The sequence below is a fragment of the Balaenoptera physalus genome (assembly GCF_965194825.1).
Source record: "Balaenoptera physalus genome assembly, chromosome: 17".
Taxonomy (NCBI): Eukaryota; Metazoa; Chordata; class Mammalia; order Artiodactyla; family Balaenopteridae; genus Balaenoptera; species Balaenoptera physalus.
The window spans coordinates 18,085,887-18,102,936 of NC_138895.1; the positions used below are offsets into that span (position 1 = coordinate 18,085,887).

Here is a 17,050-nt window from a genome sequence, read left to right on the forward strand (position 1 = left end):
TCTATGATTCATCTCCTTAGCGTGAAGGGCTTTATGTCCTTCAAAAAACATAGAACATCCATTTTTTTAAAACAGTGTCTAATATCAGAACAAATATCTTTGTGTATTGGCTGCATGGAACTTTTAAAGATAACACTGGCGAGTTGAGAGGTCATATTGCTTCAGTTTCATAATATTAATTTAAGGGAATTAAACTCACAAATCATCGTTTCAGGTCTGCTAGCCTGCCAGCTAGAGGCAGTTTGTCATACCGCAGGATAGTCAGCTGTAATTTTTAAATGCACTTCATCTCTAAGGCTATTTTCAGTTATATTACCAAAGTATGCCTTGAGATTCACTGAAAAATTTTATCATTTAAGAAATTTAAAAACACATTAAACTTTTATCAGAGTTTTTAAATCAAATATCCACATATGGAGATTTAAAAAAAAAAGATACGGGGTTATATACAAGACAGACAAAAATTAGTACTTCCCTGCTTTGCCAAGACTGTTCTTTCACAGGGCGTTGTTCAATATGCAGAGGAGAATAAAATACTTGTAGGCAACCCGACATGTTCTCAGTAGAATGGCTAAAATAAAGACACAGGGAAAAGAACCAACATCTACGTTCGCCAAGCAGTTCATAAGCAGTGTGACACTCAGCCACCACTCTTCCACTTTGTGTCTGAAGAACACTTGTTGTAACACGAATATAATATAGTCAAATTATTCTTCATTAAATTAAGTAAATTCACACTCAAGTCAACATAAAATATTAAGGGATCATTTCACAAACAGCCAAATTGCAAATGAAAAAAATAATGAACTGAAATTGGATGAAAAAGGAAGCAAATTGAAGACTTAAAATCTAGAGGCCCATTGGGTTAATTGTTGGTGCTTTCCGGGTTTCCAGTTTCTTTAAGATGATCATATGCATTGAAAGAAGTGTAGCAACACTGGTCTGTACTGAGACAAGTCCATAGCCATAGGCAGCCCTACATACTTTTGCCCGGAGGTCAAGAGTGAGCTGAGCGTCAGGGATACAGGTGTCTCGGTAACAATGGAAACTCACTGTACTTAAGTAGGTTTCATATTCATGTTTCCAATAGTGTCTCTTCTTTCTACATCCCTGCCATCCCTCCTCTTTAACTGCTACCATCTACTCCACTAGCAACTCACAATCTCTCTTCCACCATCTCTGATTCTGCCTTATTTCATCATAACCTCACTTCAGAAAAGTAATTTTGCTTTTTATATTTTTATAGCTTGACAATCTGTCCTCGAATGATATTAAAAATGATGGGAAAAGCTTTATGTATATTATTGTTCATTATGGTGTTATTTGCAAAACCAAAAAACGGTCAAAGCAACTTGAAAGTCCAACAATAGGGAAATTAAATAAAATTAAATAAACTATGGCTCTAACAATGAAATATAATGTGGCCAGTAAAGACTCTTTGAAGATTATGTCGTAACATGAAAAAAATGCATACGTGTAATATTAAGTAAAAAAGGGCAGAATAAAAAATTGCAAGTACACTAAAATCACAACTCCAATAAAAATCCAAAATGAAGGAGGATAGAAGAGAACCTCCAACAATAAAAATGGATATGTTAGGATGGATAAATTATCGAATAATTATTTTTATTTTTTCCCCAAATTTTCTACAAAGTTCGTATTTATTTTCATAATTTAGATATAAACTATCCACAACTTTTCATTTTCAGTATATTCTAATTCTTTATTTATATTACCAAAATTTGTTTCCAGAGTAATTAACAAGACCAATAATACTAGTGGAAAACTCAAGAAATATATTCTGAAATTCCAATATGTGTGTGCTATGTATAACTAGATGACTTCAAAGCACACTATGGCAGGAGATAATATGAAAATATACATCCTCCCCTAAAGAGAGTTACAACTCAGACTGCTATAAATGCTTCATCTTTTTTTAGGCTGGCAAAATGAATTAGTACTAGGCATTCAATAAATACTTGATGAATAAATAAATAAATCAAAGCAGAAACCAAATAGGATATGAGACTGTCTTACTAACTTACAGGTCCCTTTGAAGAAAGAAGTTTTCTTTTAATGCTATGTCAGGCAATCTGATTTATAGTAGGAAAGGTGTTTATCATAATGTGTTTAAATGCCAGTACTCAAAGTCAATGGGACTTTTCTGGCTGACAAACTCATTTCATCTGATAGCAATGCAAGGTCTTCATTAGGCTGACATCTCATTCAGGATCTCCCCTCACACCACTTCAGTCAAACTAGAAATGAAAGACAAGGTTCTCTATTCAGGGTACAGAAACCTGTTAATATTTGAAAGAGTTCATTTATTTATATTGCTAAAAATTCCAATATTCTCCTGAGTAATCTATGCTAGAGCAATAAAGATTTTTTTAAGTCCTTAAATTCCTTCTGGCAATGTCACTTGAAAACAGAAAAAAGTACCTACTGGTCAAACTGAATAAAATAGCTAATTGAGATTTTTAAAAATTAAATCCTTTATGCAAAAAATAGTAGGCAAGAAAGAATTAGATTCACTAGCCAGAACAACCTCTACATTCAGCAGTGTTACTGTAAATATATATTCAACAAAAGAGAATCGAAAAGAAATGACCTACCTGACAGGAGGCATCTCGGTATCAGCATGCAGGAGTCTTTTATGAACCTCTAGCGGAGTGGAACTTACACTTTTCTGGCAATTTGGCAATCCTGGTAAATATGGCATTTTGACACATTCTTTGAATTCTTCTAGACCAAATGCTGTGGTGTATTCTAATTAAAAATAGTATAATGACCATCTGTATTACTTCTTAATTAAATGTATATAATTTTTTTTACTATATACTAAAATGTATAATAAATATACCAAATCAGTCATTCAGAAAATAAAATTAAGCTACTGTAATTGAGCTAGCATTTTTCCCAAGAGAATACCTTTCAATTCCGAGGATAGGGATTGCAGGCAAGAGCTGATTAAGGGGCTAAGAACTATTAGAAGAAGGAAGAAGGCAGCTTCACAGATCTCCCATAGTCATCACTGTCCCTCATTATTTTGTTTAATCAGAATTCCCAGAACATCAGATACATTCACATTGAAAGACAGATTAAAAGCACTTTCAAGAATCTTGTAATATCTGCTACTTTAAATCCTTTCACCTTCCTGCTTTTGTGTAGATAATCAAGAGGTACAAATACATGATTATCGGAGCTAGCAGTGAGATAGAAAAGAATTCCATTTCAGGCACTGATTTTAACTCTCACTCTGCAAAATCCCACATCAAATCTACAAACAGCAACATCTGAAGCATCAGGAGGGCTTCTTCTACTGACCTCAGGTATCACTGGTATAAGAGGTTGTTCAAATTATTCTTTTTAAAAAAAAAACTTCAAAATGAAGACAGTAAATGGAAAGAGAAGATTAAGAGATTAAAGGTTTGGATGATTTTTAAAGATAGAGAATTGTTTTCTAAGCTTTCTCTACTAAGTAAATCTAGCATAGCAATAGAAATAGTATTTAATGGGACTAGAGTAATATTAAATGCTCAAAATGCTATTTTTCAACCTTTGATTATTCTTTTTTGGAAAAAATAGTTTCTCTTGATCAAAATCATGTAGAGTTTCTTTTCAGTAATTAGATTTGGAGGTAGGAGAACAGATAAACTGGTGTATCTTTAATAGGAATCTAGTAAAAACGTCGAAAAAATACAGTAACACACTCAAAACCAGGAGTGATGAAATGGCTGGGGAGTTTGAAATTTGCTGTTTTCAAGAATTCTATCTCCATTAATAAAGCCAAAGGCAAAATTCAGTATAAACAAGAAATACAATTATAATTTGAAATTAAGGGGGAAAGTTATTACACTCGTATACAAGTCAAAAGTTCTGAAATTAGTCTTTATTGAGAAACTATAAGATATAAGATATTTTCCACATAGCTCACTCAAAAAATAAAGTTTGGTTTAGAATTATTAATACAAAAAGGTGCTGTTAAAGATTTGGGTTTCTTAAAATATAAATACCAACTTGAGGTATTTAAAAACAAACATGACTTACAAAAAGAAGTATGATCCAACAGAGGTAGCACTACACTGATATCAAGAGTAGTTCTTTAGAATTTGTTTCTTATCATGAGTTATAGAATTACCTTAAGTAAATTATTCCTAATCTGCTTCCATTTTTCTTTTCCATAAGCCTACAGTATTATCCTTCTTACCTAAATGTTACAAAAATTATTTAATGTCTCTTGACTGATTAAAAAAGTACATGTAAATTCAAGGTACTACTTCTATATTTTTGTAAGTAAAATAAGAGTAAAATGAAGTTACCTTTCCTCATCTTTTGTGTTTCTAAAACTGCTTTCCTCCAACTTCTCTCAGAAAGAAAACAACTGTCAAGGGAATTTCTGGTGACATTAGAAGGTTCAAATTTGATTTCAGGAGGCAGCATTGGCATTTTTTCTTCTTTTTCCAACAGTGCTGATGAAAGTAAGATGCTGCACCAGATTCAGGACACAAAATACAGAAAAACAAATTGTTTTCCATCATACAAATTAAATCCTAACATAGATTTAAATGAAAAGTTTACTTATAACATATAAATACATATTCTTGGGATTTTAAAGCAAGAGGCCTTTAAGAACATAGCTAAAATAAGTTGTAAGACTTTTTTCTTTTAAATATTTTATATTTTAATGAATTCTTTCAAATTTGAGGTTACAGATATTTGGCAATATAAAAAAATCTAAAGTTCAACAGCAAATTATCATGTACATGACAATGTAATGCTTAGGATTCTCTCAAAAATATTACCATTATGCACCATGACCAAGTGAGATTTATCTCTGGGATGCAAGGATGGTTCAACATACAAAAATTAGTTAATATGATATACCACATTACAGAATGAAAGATTAAAAAATCACATGCTCATCTCAATAGATGCAGAAAAAGCTTTTGATAAAATTCAACATACTTTCATAATAAAAACTTTCAACAAACTAGGAACTGAGAGAAATCATCTCAACATATAAAAGGCTATATATGAAAAGCCCATAGCTAACATAATCAAGGGTAAAAATTGAAAGCACTCCTCTAAGATCAGGAGCAAGGCAAGGATACCCACTCTCACAACTTCCATTCAACATAGTATTGGCAGTCCTAGCCAGAGCAATTAGAAAGAAAAGGCATCTAGATTGGAAAGAAAAAAGTAAAACTGTCCCTGTTTTCAAATGGCATAATCTTATATATATCGAAAACTCTAGACTCCACAAAAAAATGTTAGAACTAATAAAGGAATTCAGGAAAGCTGAGGGATACAAAATTAACAAACAAAAGTCACTTGCATTTCTATACACTAACAACAAACTATCTGAAAAGGATATTAGGAAAACAATCCAATTTATAATAGCATCGAAAAGAGTAAACTACTTAGGAATAAGCTTAACTAAGGGAGTAAAAGATTTGTATGCTGAAAAACTATAAAACATTGATAAAAGAAATTAAAGAAGATGCATACAAATGGAAAGACATCCCATGCTTATGGACTGGAAAACTTAATATTGTCAAAATATCCACATTACCCAAAATGATCTACAGAGATTCAATGCAATCCTTATCAAAATGCCAATGCAAAAGAATTAAAAATTTTAGTAAAAACAATTAAAAAATTCATATGGAATGTAAATCAGTGAATTTAGAACACTCCCTCACACCATCCACAAAAATCAACTCAAAATGGCTTAAAGACTTAAATATAAGACATGACACCATAAAACTCCTAAAAGAGAACATCGGCAAAACATTCTCTGACATAAATTGTAGGAGTTTTTTCTTAGATCAGTCTCCCAAGGCAATAGAAATAAAAGCAAAAGTAAACAAATGGGACCTAATCAAACTCATAAACTTTTGCACAGCAAGGGAAACCATAAACAAAACAAAAAGACAACCTACAGACTGGGAGAAAATATTTGCAAATGATGCAACCGACAAGGCTTAATTTCCAAAATACACAAACAGCTCACACAGCTCAACATCAAAAAAACAAACAATATGATTAAAAACTGGGCAGAAGACCTAAATAGACATTTCTCCAAAGAAGACATACAAATGGCCAACAGGCACATGAAAAGATGCTCAACATCCCTAATTATTAGAGAAATGCAAATCAAAACTACAATGAGTTATCACCTCACACCAGTCAGAATGGCCATCGTAAAAAAAGTCTACAAATAATAAATGCTGGAGAGGGTATGGAGAAAAGGGAACCCTCCTACACTGTTGGTGGGAATGTAAATTGGTGTGGTCACTATGGAAAACAGTATGGAGGCTCCTTAAAAAACTAAAAATAGAGGTACCATGTGATCCAGCAATCCCACTCCTGGGCATATATCCAGAGAAAACTCTAATTAGAAAAGATACAGGCACCACAATGTTCATAGCAGCGCTATATACAATAGCCAAGACAAGGAAGCAACTTAAATGTCTATCGACAGATGAATGGATAAAGAAAATGTGGTGAATATATATACAATGGAATATTACTCAGCCATAAAAAAGAATGGAATAATGCCATTTGCAGCAACATGGATGGACCTAGAGATTATCATACTAAGTGAAGTGAGTCAGACAAAGACAAATATTATACCATATCACATATGTGGAATCTAAAAAAAGTACAGATGAACTTATTTACAAAACAGAAACAGACTCACAGACATAAAAAACAAACATATGGTTACCAAAGGGGAAGAGGGGGGAGGGATAAATTGGGAGTATGGGATTAACAGATGCCCACTACCATATATAAAATAGATAAACAACAAGGATTTACTGTATAGCACAGGGAACTATGTTCAATATCTTGTAATAAACTATAATGGAAATGAATTGAAAAAAAAGAATACAGATATATACATTTACATGTATAACTGAGTCACTCTGCTGTACACCTGAAACTAATGCAGTATTGTAAATCAACCATACTTCAATTTAAATAAATAAATAAATAAAAATTAATATGGATCCCAAAGGACCCCAGATAACCAAAATAATCTTGAAAAAGATGAAAGTTGGAGGCATCAAACTTTTTGATTTCAAAATATGTCACAAAGCTAAAGTAATTAAAACAATATAATACTGGCATAAAGACAGACATATAGGTCAATGGAACAGAATAGACTCCAGAAATAAATCCATACATATACAGTAAACAGATTTTTGACAAGAGTGCCAAGAATACACAATAGGGGAAGGATAGTCTCTTTAACAAATTGTGTTGGAAAAACTGGATATCCACATGCAAAAGAATGAAGTTGAACCCTTATCTTACACCATACACAAAAATAAACTCAAAATGAATTAAAGACATAAACTTAAGACCTGAAAGTGTAAAACTCCTAAAAGAAAACATGGGGATTAAAGAAGGTGTGGCCAAGATGGTGGAGTAAGAAGATCCTGAGCTCAACCTCTCCCACTGACACACCAAAATCACAACTATTTACAGAGCAACTATTGATGAGAAACACCAGAAGATTAGCAGAAAAAGATCTACAATTAAAGATATAAAGAAGGAACCACGAGGTGGGTAGGAGGGACAGAGATGTGGTACAGTTGAGACCCCATAACCCCAGGTGGGCGACCCACAAATAGGAGGATAATTACAGTTTGCAGAGGTTCTCCCCAGGGAGTGAGGAATCTGAGCCCCACATTGGGCTCCCCAGTGTGGAGGTCCTACACCAGGAAGATAAGCTCCCAGAATGTTTGGCTTTGAAGGCCAGTAGGGCTTAAGTTCAGGAGAACCAGAGGGTTGTGGGAAATAAAGACTCCACTCTTAAAAATCTACACAAAATCTCACACATCCAGGACCCAGGGCAGAAGCAGTAATTTGAAAGGAGCCTGGGTCAGATCCACCTGCTTATCTTGGAGAACCTTCTAGAGAGGCAGGAGTCCCCTGGAGCTCACCCTGGGGACACAACTGATGGGAGCTATTCGGGGATGCTCGTTCTACCACAAGGACAGTGGTGCTGGCAAGTGCCCTTTTGGAGTCCTTCCTCTAGTTCATTAGCACTGGGAACCAGCCCTGTCCATCAGCCTTTTGACATCACTACTGGGACGCCTCAGGCCAAGCAACTGGCCAGGCAGGGAAACAACCTCACCCATCAGCAGGCTGACTGCCTTAAGAACCCCTGAGCCCACAGCTGCCCCAGGACCCGGCTGCACACACCAGCATACCAGCATTAGTCCTGGGACCAGCCTTACCCACTAGTGGGCAGGCACCAGCCCCAGGACCCCAGGGCCCTGGTCCAACCCACCAGCGGGCCAACACACCAACCCTGGGACACGCAAGGTCCTACAGCCAGAGACCCCAGGACCCAGCTCTGCCCACCAGTGGGCCAGAACTAGGCCTAGGACCCAGACTCACCCACCAGTGGGTGGGCACCAGCCCCAGGATCCTGTGGGCCCCAGCCTGGCCCACCAATAATTCTAAAATGTATACGGAAGCACAAAAGGTCCAAAATAGCCAAAACAATCTTGAGAAAGAAGAACAAAGGTGGAGGTATCATGCTCTCTGACTTCAGATTATACTACAAAGCTACAGTAATCAAAGCAGTATGGTACTGGCACAAAAACAGACATATAGCTCAATGGACCAGAATAGAGAGGCCAGAAATGAGCCCACACTTCTATGGGCAATATGCTATAAACATGTAGGTGAAAAGCCCAGAAGGCTGCTTTTTAAAAAGACGATTCTTACCTCTTCACATATCTCTATTCGCCTGGAGAACAGAAGGGGGAACAGAAGAGCTAAAACCTTTCAGCCAGCTCTTGCCTCAGTTAGTATCACTACAGAGTGGGCAAGCAGCCTTCTGGGCTTTTTGGCTACATGTTAATAGCATCCTGTCTTCTCTTCACAGCACTTATCATAGTTTATAATAATGTATTTATATGTCATTATTTATTGTCTGTCTCTGACACTGGTATTGAAATAAAACTCAAAACTCTATTTTGCCAGCTCTTTAGTTTTGCAAACAGAATCCCTTAGGATCTGTTCCCGACCTACCTTTGCAATCTTGTCACTAGACAGTTCCCCCTCTCCCATACTCTAATTCAGGGGTCAGCAAACTGTCCCCAGGTCAAATCCAGCGTGCTACCTATTTTAGTGAGTAAATTTGCACTGGAACACAGAAACAAATGTCCATTTGTACATATTTTCTATAGCTTCCTTTGGCCTACAAGAGTAGTTGCAACTGAGACTCTATGGCCCACAAAGTCTAAAATATTTACTGTACCTATTTTACTAAAGTTTGCCAGCCCTGGCTCTAATTCATTCAACAAGCATCTACTGAGTACTTACTAGGTGTTATGCTAGGTGAAATTTCTGAAATTTAAAATATATATGTTACAGGAATTCTACTTTCTTTTTCAATGGATCATACCTTGAGGTTCATGCACCCTATTTTAGAGGCCACAGCTATAAACAGTGGGAGCTGTTGAAGGACTAGACCTAAGATTTTAAAATATTGCTTTAACTTTGGCAATATTAGAAGACAGATGGGAATGAGAAGGCCAATTAGGAAACTATTACAATTGTTTAGGTGAATGGTAGTGAGGGCCCAAACCAAGGAAAAAGCAGACTGAGACACAAGCTGGATAGAGGTTAATGTGGTAGCATCTAGAGGACCTGGGAACTGTATATGACTGGCACCATTCACGATGTTAAGAGTCAGGGATGAGGAACCAGCTTGAATGAGAAGAGAAATTCAGCTGTGGATAAAATGAGCTCAAGGTACATGTGGTTCAGAGGTGGGAGTGGGTTTAGCCAAGAGATACAGATTTAGTAGTCATCAGCATAGTTAAAGTTCTGAGAACAGATAAGGCTGTCCAGGGCTAGTGGAGGGTATAAGTGAAAAGTTAAGAATAAGAGCAAGTCCAAGGGCACCAATATTTGAGGGACAGGCAAAGAATAGGTTGACCACAAAGAAGATGGAAAAGGAATGGTTAAAGAGACAGAAGAACCAAGATGGGGTGCCGATAAAAATCAAAGGCAAAGAGAGTTTTAAGAAAAAGGAAGCAGTGAACAATTTCATTAGAGAACGACAATGTCTAAAGAGCTATATTTAAACACGAGAGACTCTTGAGCATGGGTATATAGTATTTTGAGGATGCAGACAATTAAAAAAGAGACACTGAAAACACAGAAGTTGCAAATAATTGATGAAGCATTTTCCTGGGGGAGATGGAAGAGTAAGAATCAAGAACATCTGCTTTTTAAAATCCAAGATAAAAAATAAAATGTCATCATTAAACAATAGCAGACAGAATAAGGAAACAGAACCAAGAAAACAATAAATATATATTACTTTGTTAGGGCTACAATAACAAAGTATCACAGACTGGGTAGCTTAAAAAACCAGAAATTTATTGTCTTATGTTTCTGGAGGCTAGAAGTTCAAAATCAAGGCATCGACAGGGTTGGTTGCTTTTAAGGGCTGTGAGTGAAGGATCTGTTCCAGGCCTCTCTCCTTCGTTTGCAGATGACTCCCTTCCCCCTGTGTCTTCACACTGTCTTCCCTCTGTACATATTTCTGTGCCCAAATTTCCCCTATTTATAAGGACACTGGTCATATTATATTAGGGCCCACTCTAATGACCTCATATTAATTTGATTACCTCTGTAAAGACCCTATCTCCAAATAAGGTTACATTCCAAGGCTGGGGTTAGGGCTTCAACATATGAATTTGGGGGGCGGAGGCAGAGGGGCACAATTTAACACATAACACATCACAGCCAATATAAAATGTGTTGGAGACAATTAAGAAAAAAAACGCTACTTAAACAAGCAGACATAGGGAATTCCCTGGCGGTCCACTGGTTAGGATGCAGCCCTTTCACTGCCAGGACCCGAGTTCAATCCCTGGTTGGGGAACTAAGATCCTGCAAGCCACGTGGTACAGCCCCAAAAAAAAAAAAAAAACAAGAAACAAGCAGACATAAGAATGTATTCACTCCTACCAAACCAATTACTAAAGTAAAAAAAAGAAAGGATAATATAGCTATAATTGGGACCTTCACAATTCTACAGTACAATAATGACTATTGATATTCATAGCAATGTGAAGGAGAGATTCTTAGAGGTCTTTATCAATGAGAAGGCTAAGTTCAATAATATTTTAGTGTTAAATGCATTTACAATACATGAATCCTTTAAAAATTGGAAATCCATGGTAGCTCCTGTATTATTATTATTTTTCTTAACAGCTTCATTGAGATATAAATCACATACCATACAATTCATCCATTTAAAGTGTACAATTCGGGCTTCCCTGGTGGTGCAGTGGTTAAGAATCTGCCTGCCAATGCAAGGGACACGGGTTCGAGCCCTGGCCTGGGAAGATCCCACATACCGCGGAGCGACTAAGCCCGTGCGCCACAGCTACTGAGCCTGCGCGTCTGGAGCCTGTGCTCCGCAACGGGAGAGGCCGCGACGGTGAGAGGCCCGCGCACCGCGATGAAGAGTGGCCCCCGCTCGCCGCAACTGGAGAAAGCCCTCGCACAGAAATGAAGACCCAACACAGCCAAAAATAAATGTAAATAAATAAATAAAATTTAAAAAAAAAAAAAAATAAATAAAGTGTACAATTCAATGGTTTTTAGTATATTCACAGATGTGTACAACCATCACCACAATTTTATTTTATGTTTTTTGTTTTTTATTCTTGTTTTTGTTTTTTTTAACATCTTTATTGGAGTATAATTGCTTTACAATGTTGTGTTAGTTTCTGCTGTATAACAAAGTGAGTCAGCTATACATATACATATATCCCCATATCCCCTCCCTCTTGCGTCTCCCTCCCACCCTCCCTATCCCACCCCTCTATAGCTCCTGTATTATTTAGCTTCAAATGACAGAAAATCCAAAACAAGTGGCTTAAACAAGAAATTTTCCCTTAAATAAAAGCTTAGACAGACCCCCCTCTCCCCCTACAGGGATGGTGCCAAGGTATCAGGGACCCAGGCTCCTTTTATCTTATGGCTCCACCACCCTGAACATACAGTATCTACCTTCAGAGTTCAAGATGGCTGTTTGAATAAATAAACATTCATATCAGTGCTGATGGGAACAAGTATTATCATGTGGAACAAAAAGATACAGATCTAACATCAATATGATAAGTTAAAAACCCCAAAGTCCTAAATATGAATTGGAAGTATCAGTATAAGACTTTTATCTTAAAAGGAAAAAAAACGGTGTTTCTTATCTCTGTCCACTGAACCTAATAACTAGATTGTGGGCCCATTCCTGACTTAAAAAAAAACCCAAAAACTAAAAACAGCTAGGGCCCCTTGAAGAAATACTTAATTCCAGGTTTGTGACAGGAAATGTACAAGATGAACCTAGTACATCTTTTCACTCCAGAAATCTAGGAATCTAAGATGACTACAAACACGGTAGTCACCAACTTGAAGAGAATCCAACTAACCAAAGCTAAGAGTATAAATATTAATAAGATATTAACTGTAATGAATTGAAATATATTAAATATGTATATGTTATATGAAATATACTTGGAAGGTACACAAATATATTAAATATTTATAACGATACTTTAAAAAACAACACCTCACTCATCATCTTCGGAGGGTACTAAAGAATCAACTTGATTTGAAACCCGGGTCATATAAGCAACGAATCAAGCATTTATCCACATGAATGATGATAGGGAAGTTTCTCTTCACAGAGTATCCCAGCTACTAAATGAAGAAATGATAGTATTACAGTGTTATAGTCTTGCAAACCTTAATTAATTAACGGATCTTGGCAACTGTGATGGTTAATTTTATGTGCCAACTTGGTTAGGCTCTAGAACCCAGCTATTGAATTAAACACTAATCTAGGCGTTGCTGTGAAGGTATTTTGTAGATGTGGGGAACACCTACAGCCAGTTGATTTTAAGTAAAGGAGATTACCCTAAAAAATCTAGGTGGACCTTGTCTAACCAGTTGAAAGGCTTTAAAACAAAACTGAGTTTTCCCTGAGGAAGGAAATTCTACCTCAAAACTGCAATATTAATTCCTGCCTGAGAGTTTCCAGCCAGCCTGCCCCCATAATCCCATAAGCCAGTTCCTTGAAATCCCTCTCTCTCTCTATATATATATATTTATACGTATATATGTATGTGTGTGTGTGTGTGTGTGTGTATATATATATTTCCAGACAGATACAGCAATGTTTATCAAAGGCAGCTCTTGCCAAAACAAACAAACATGACGCTGACCAAGACTTTAGATCTAACTATCCATTTAGAAAAAAATATAGAGCACAAAGGAACATATTAAATGGCATCACAGGGATGCAATCAGCAACTAACAGATTGTGGAGTTTCGACTTGTGACAAACAATCTTGTTCTTTCAACCAATAAATTGTTATAAATAAATAGAGAGATGGGAGGGATAATATATAGATTAACAGAGACGAGACATAGCAAACAGTTGCAATGTATGGACTTCATTTGGATAAACTGTTAAAAGAAAAAAAGAAGATACTTTATGAGACCATCATGGAAATCTGACTGAATCTTTGGTAACATTAAGGGATTACAATTAATGTTTTAAGGTGTAATAGTGGGTTTTGTTTTGAAAATAGTGGTTTGTGTTTTTAAAAGAATTCTTATCTTTAGAGAGACGTACTGAAATATTTATGGATAAAATGATAAAATGTTTGCGATTTGCTTCAATACAACAGGTGTGAGAGGGCGAGGGTGGTGGTGAGAGTAGAGATGAAAGAAGGTCAGCCGTGAGTTGCTAACTGTCACAGCTCAGGGGCTGGGACACTGAATTTTATCATCGACCACCTTCTACCTTTCGATAGGTACCTTTGGATACCTTTGGATACGCTGGGCACTCTCCACGGTTAAAAAAATACCAAACTGAGCTCCAGCTTACAGAGAGAAGGAAGGGAAGAGAGAGAGGCATTCTCCCTCTCTTTAAAGTCACTTCTCGGCAGTCATACACACAATTCTGCTTACATCCCATTGGTCAGAACGTAGTCACGTGGCCACAGCGAGCTGTAAAAGCAAGTGATAAAATATCTTCCATTCTGGGCATCATGTACCCAGCTGAAAAATCAGGGGTCCTTTTACTAGAAAGACGAGGGAACAGGCGCTGTGAGAAAACTTTAGCAGTCCTGCCACACTGGCTAAGGCAAAATATCTATTTAAACATGTGAACATGTCTTTCCCTCCCTCCATGTCTGATAACATAATACAGGACCTATTTAATAATGGTCCAGCAGAATTTGAGCAAAAGGTATCAGAGTATGACAGATTTTGGGTCGTTATGTCACAACTCTTTAAAAACAGACAATAAGTCGTTGCTCTCCTAAAATTTAAAATCAAGATGAAAACTTATCAGTTAACTATAGGTCAAATACTACTACAATAACCCACATTGTAACCATAGTCTCTGTTATAATAGAGAATTTTTCCAAGCCCAATAGAAAAATTTGAATAATCCATACAGTAGAATCTATATTGATGGTAAATAGTGGCAAAGCCACAACATCCCCCTCCATTAATGTGGGCCACAGACTCTTCCAGGGACCCTGTCACATGATAAATTCATCCATCCATCAGACCTTTCCGAGGACTTAATATATGTAAGTAGGGGCTTCCCTGGTGGCGCAGTGGTTGAGAATCTGCCTGCCAATGCAGGGGACGTGGGTTCGAGCCCTGGTCTGGGAAGATCCCACATGCTGCGGAGCAACTGGGCCCGTGAGCCACAACTACTGAGCCTGCGCGTCTGGAGCCTTGCTCCGCAACAAGAGAGGCCACGACAGTGAAAGGCCCGCGCACCGCGATGAAGAGTGGCCCCCGCTCGCTGCAACTAGAGAAAGCCCTCGCACAGAAACGAAGACCCAACACAGCCAAAAATAAATAAATAAATTTATTTAAAAATATATATATATATATGTAAGTAGATTTAAAGAATGATCTACTAAGTGTTCCTCTAGATCTGCCCGCATGTACTACTGCCTCTTTCAATGATGCAACATCAACAATCCAGCTCATTAAGGATCACATGATACAACCACTTAATACAGCACCTGGAACAGAGTAGGCATCAGAAAGCTTTAGCTTTTACTGGATTATTCTTTTAAGATCAGCACTACTCAGCATTTTAAACATACTGCTTTTTTTTAAAATTAAGAATGTATTATATTTTATTTATTGATTGATTGGCCACTCCACACAACACACAGGACCTTAGTTCCCCGATCAGGGATCGAACCCGTGCCCCCTGCTTTGGAAGCTCAGAGTCTTAACCACTGGACTGCCAGGGAAGTCCCTTAAGCATACTGCTTTTAAAAGCAGAATCCTTAACCAAAATGTTTTAAATGTAATAAAAGGTGGCTTCAACAGAAATCTGGTTAGATATATCTTTATTTTTGAAAGTACTAAGAAGGTAAGAGGTACCTGTTAACAGAGACTGAACACACTGAAGTAACACTAGCATGTTAATGAAAAGTTGCTGAGGTTAATATAGGAACTTTCGTTAAGAACCTATAGTATCAAGAAAATCTTTAATTTCTTAGTGATGGAGAATAAAATTGTTCAGTGAAATGAAAAACAACTATTTAAAACCTCTATTTTTAAAAACAGCCTCAGTTGGGAATTCCCTGGCAGTCCAGTGGTTAGGACTCCGGGCTCTCACTGCCTGAGGGCCCGGGTTGAATTCCTGGCTGGGGAAGATTCCACAAGCCGCAGAGTGCAGCCTAAGTAAATAAACAAATAGATAGATAAAAAAATAAAAACAGCCTCGGTCATTGCAGTAAAAATTCATTCTTATGGATGAATTCCTGGAATTAGAATTGTCCATACTCCCACATCCACAAGCCAAAATCTAAAGATGAGGAAGGAGATAAGTGAAAGTCATTGGAAATTTAGTAGGGTAAGCACAGGTTTTCAGTCAGGTCTATACATCTGTATAAAAAGAATATCTTACTGCTGTCTGAATTGCAATTCTTACTTGAAAATTAAGGACTGGTTCAACAGCAATCACTGATTTACAGACCAGTAAGAGACCTAATCTTCTAATTTTCGAATTAAACAACTGAGGTTTGGGAGGGTTAAATGCTTTACCTCTAATGTGTATATAACAAGGAACAAAAAATATAACTATTAATTTCATCAAATTCTCGCTCTTTTTGTTTTTTTAGGAGGGAGGAGAGATGGACAAGGGAACGCAATTTAAAAAGTATTAAGATTAAACTCTAGCAAAATTAAAAATAAGAAGCATGCAAAATACTAGGGAAAGTAACTGCTAAAACTGTATGCAAAGTTCTTATCTGGACACAAGTATTACCCATTTCCCAAAATTCATAAGCAGTTAATTAGCCCATTTGTGTTTAAATATTCAACTCACCGGAAGAGTGACTTAAGCATTCCCTAAGTTAAGAACACACTAGCCTGTGATTTAAGAAATGAAGAAATAGGGGCTTCCCTGGTGGTGCAGTGGTTAAGAATCCGCCTGCCAATGCAGGGGACACAGGTTCGAGCCCTGGTCTGGGAAGATCCCACATGCCGCGGAGCAACTAAGCCCATGCACCACAACTACTGAGCCCGCTTGCCACAACTACTGAAGCCCGCGCGCCTAGAGCCCATGCTCTGCAACAAGAGAAGCCACTGCAATGAGAAGCCCACGCACCACAACGAAGAGTAGCCCCCGCTCGCCACAACTAGAGAAAGCCCGCGCGCAGCAACGAAGACCCAAAGCAGCCAAATATAAATAAACTAATAAAAAAAAAAGAAATGAAGAACTAAAGAAGCAATAGCTTCTACAATATATCCACACTCACCTATACAGCCCAAAGCCCTCTGTTCCTTCCCCATGCCTGTCACCCAATCCTGGATGGCAAAAACCCACTTATTTTCTTGTTAACCTTTCTGTGCCTCAGTCTCCCTACCTAGGGAATAATAATCTCTGCCTTACAGAGTTACTGTGAAGTTTAAAGGGAATTTAAGAAAAGCACCTAGTTAAATGCCCAGTACACTGCTC

At 37.2% G+C, this 17,050-nt stretch overlaps 1 protein-coding gene across 7 annotated transcripts in view; it reads right to left on the minus strand.

Moving 5' to 3' along the window:
* The window catches only part of LOC309646368 (uncharacterized protein C8orf89), a 117,831-nt gene that overhangs the window by 94,606 nt on the left and 6,175 nt on the right, over positions 1-17,050 (minus strand). For all 7 annotated transcript variants that reach the window (XR_014255313.1, XM_082432640.1, XM_082432639.1 and 4 more), the window contains exons 2-4: positions 4,323-4,489; positions 2,616-2,769; positions 475-571 (exon numbers count right to left, since the gene is read on the minus strand). Coding sequence is in view for 6 of the 7 variants with exons in the window: in XM_082432639.1 (XP_082288765.1) it covers positions 475-571; positions 2,616-2,769; positions 4,323-4,489 (418 nt within the window). In the remaining variant the exon portion in view is untranslated. The remainder of the gene's footprint in view (positions 1-474; positions 572-2,615; positions 2,770-4,322; positions 4,490-17,050) is intronic.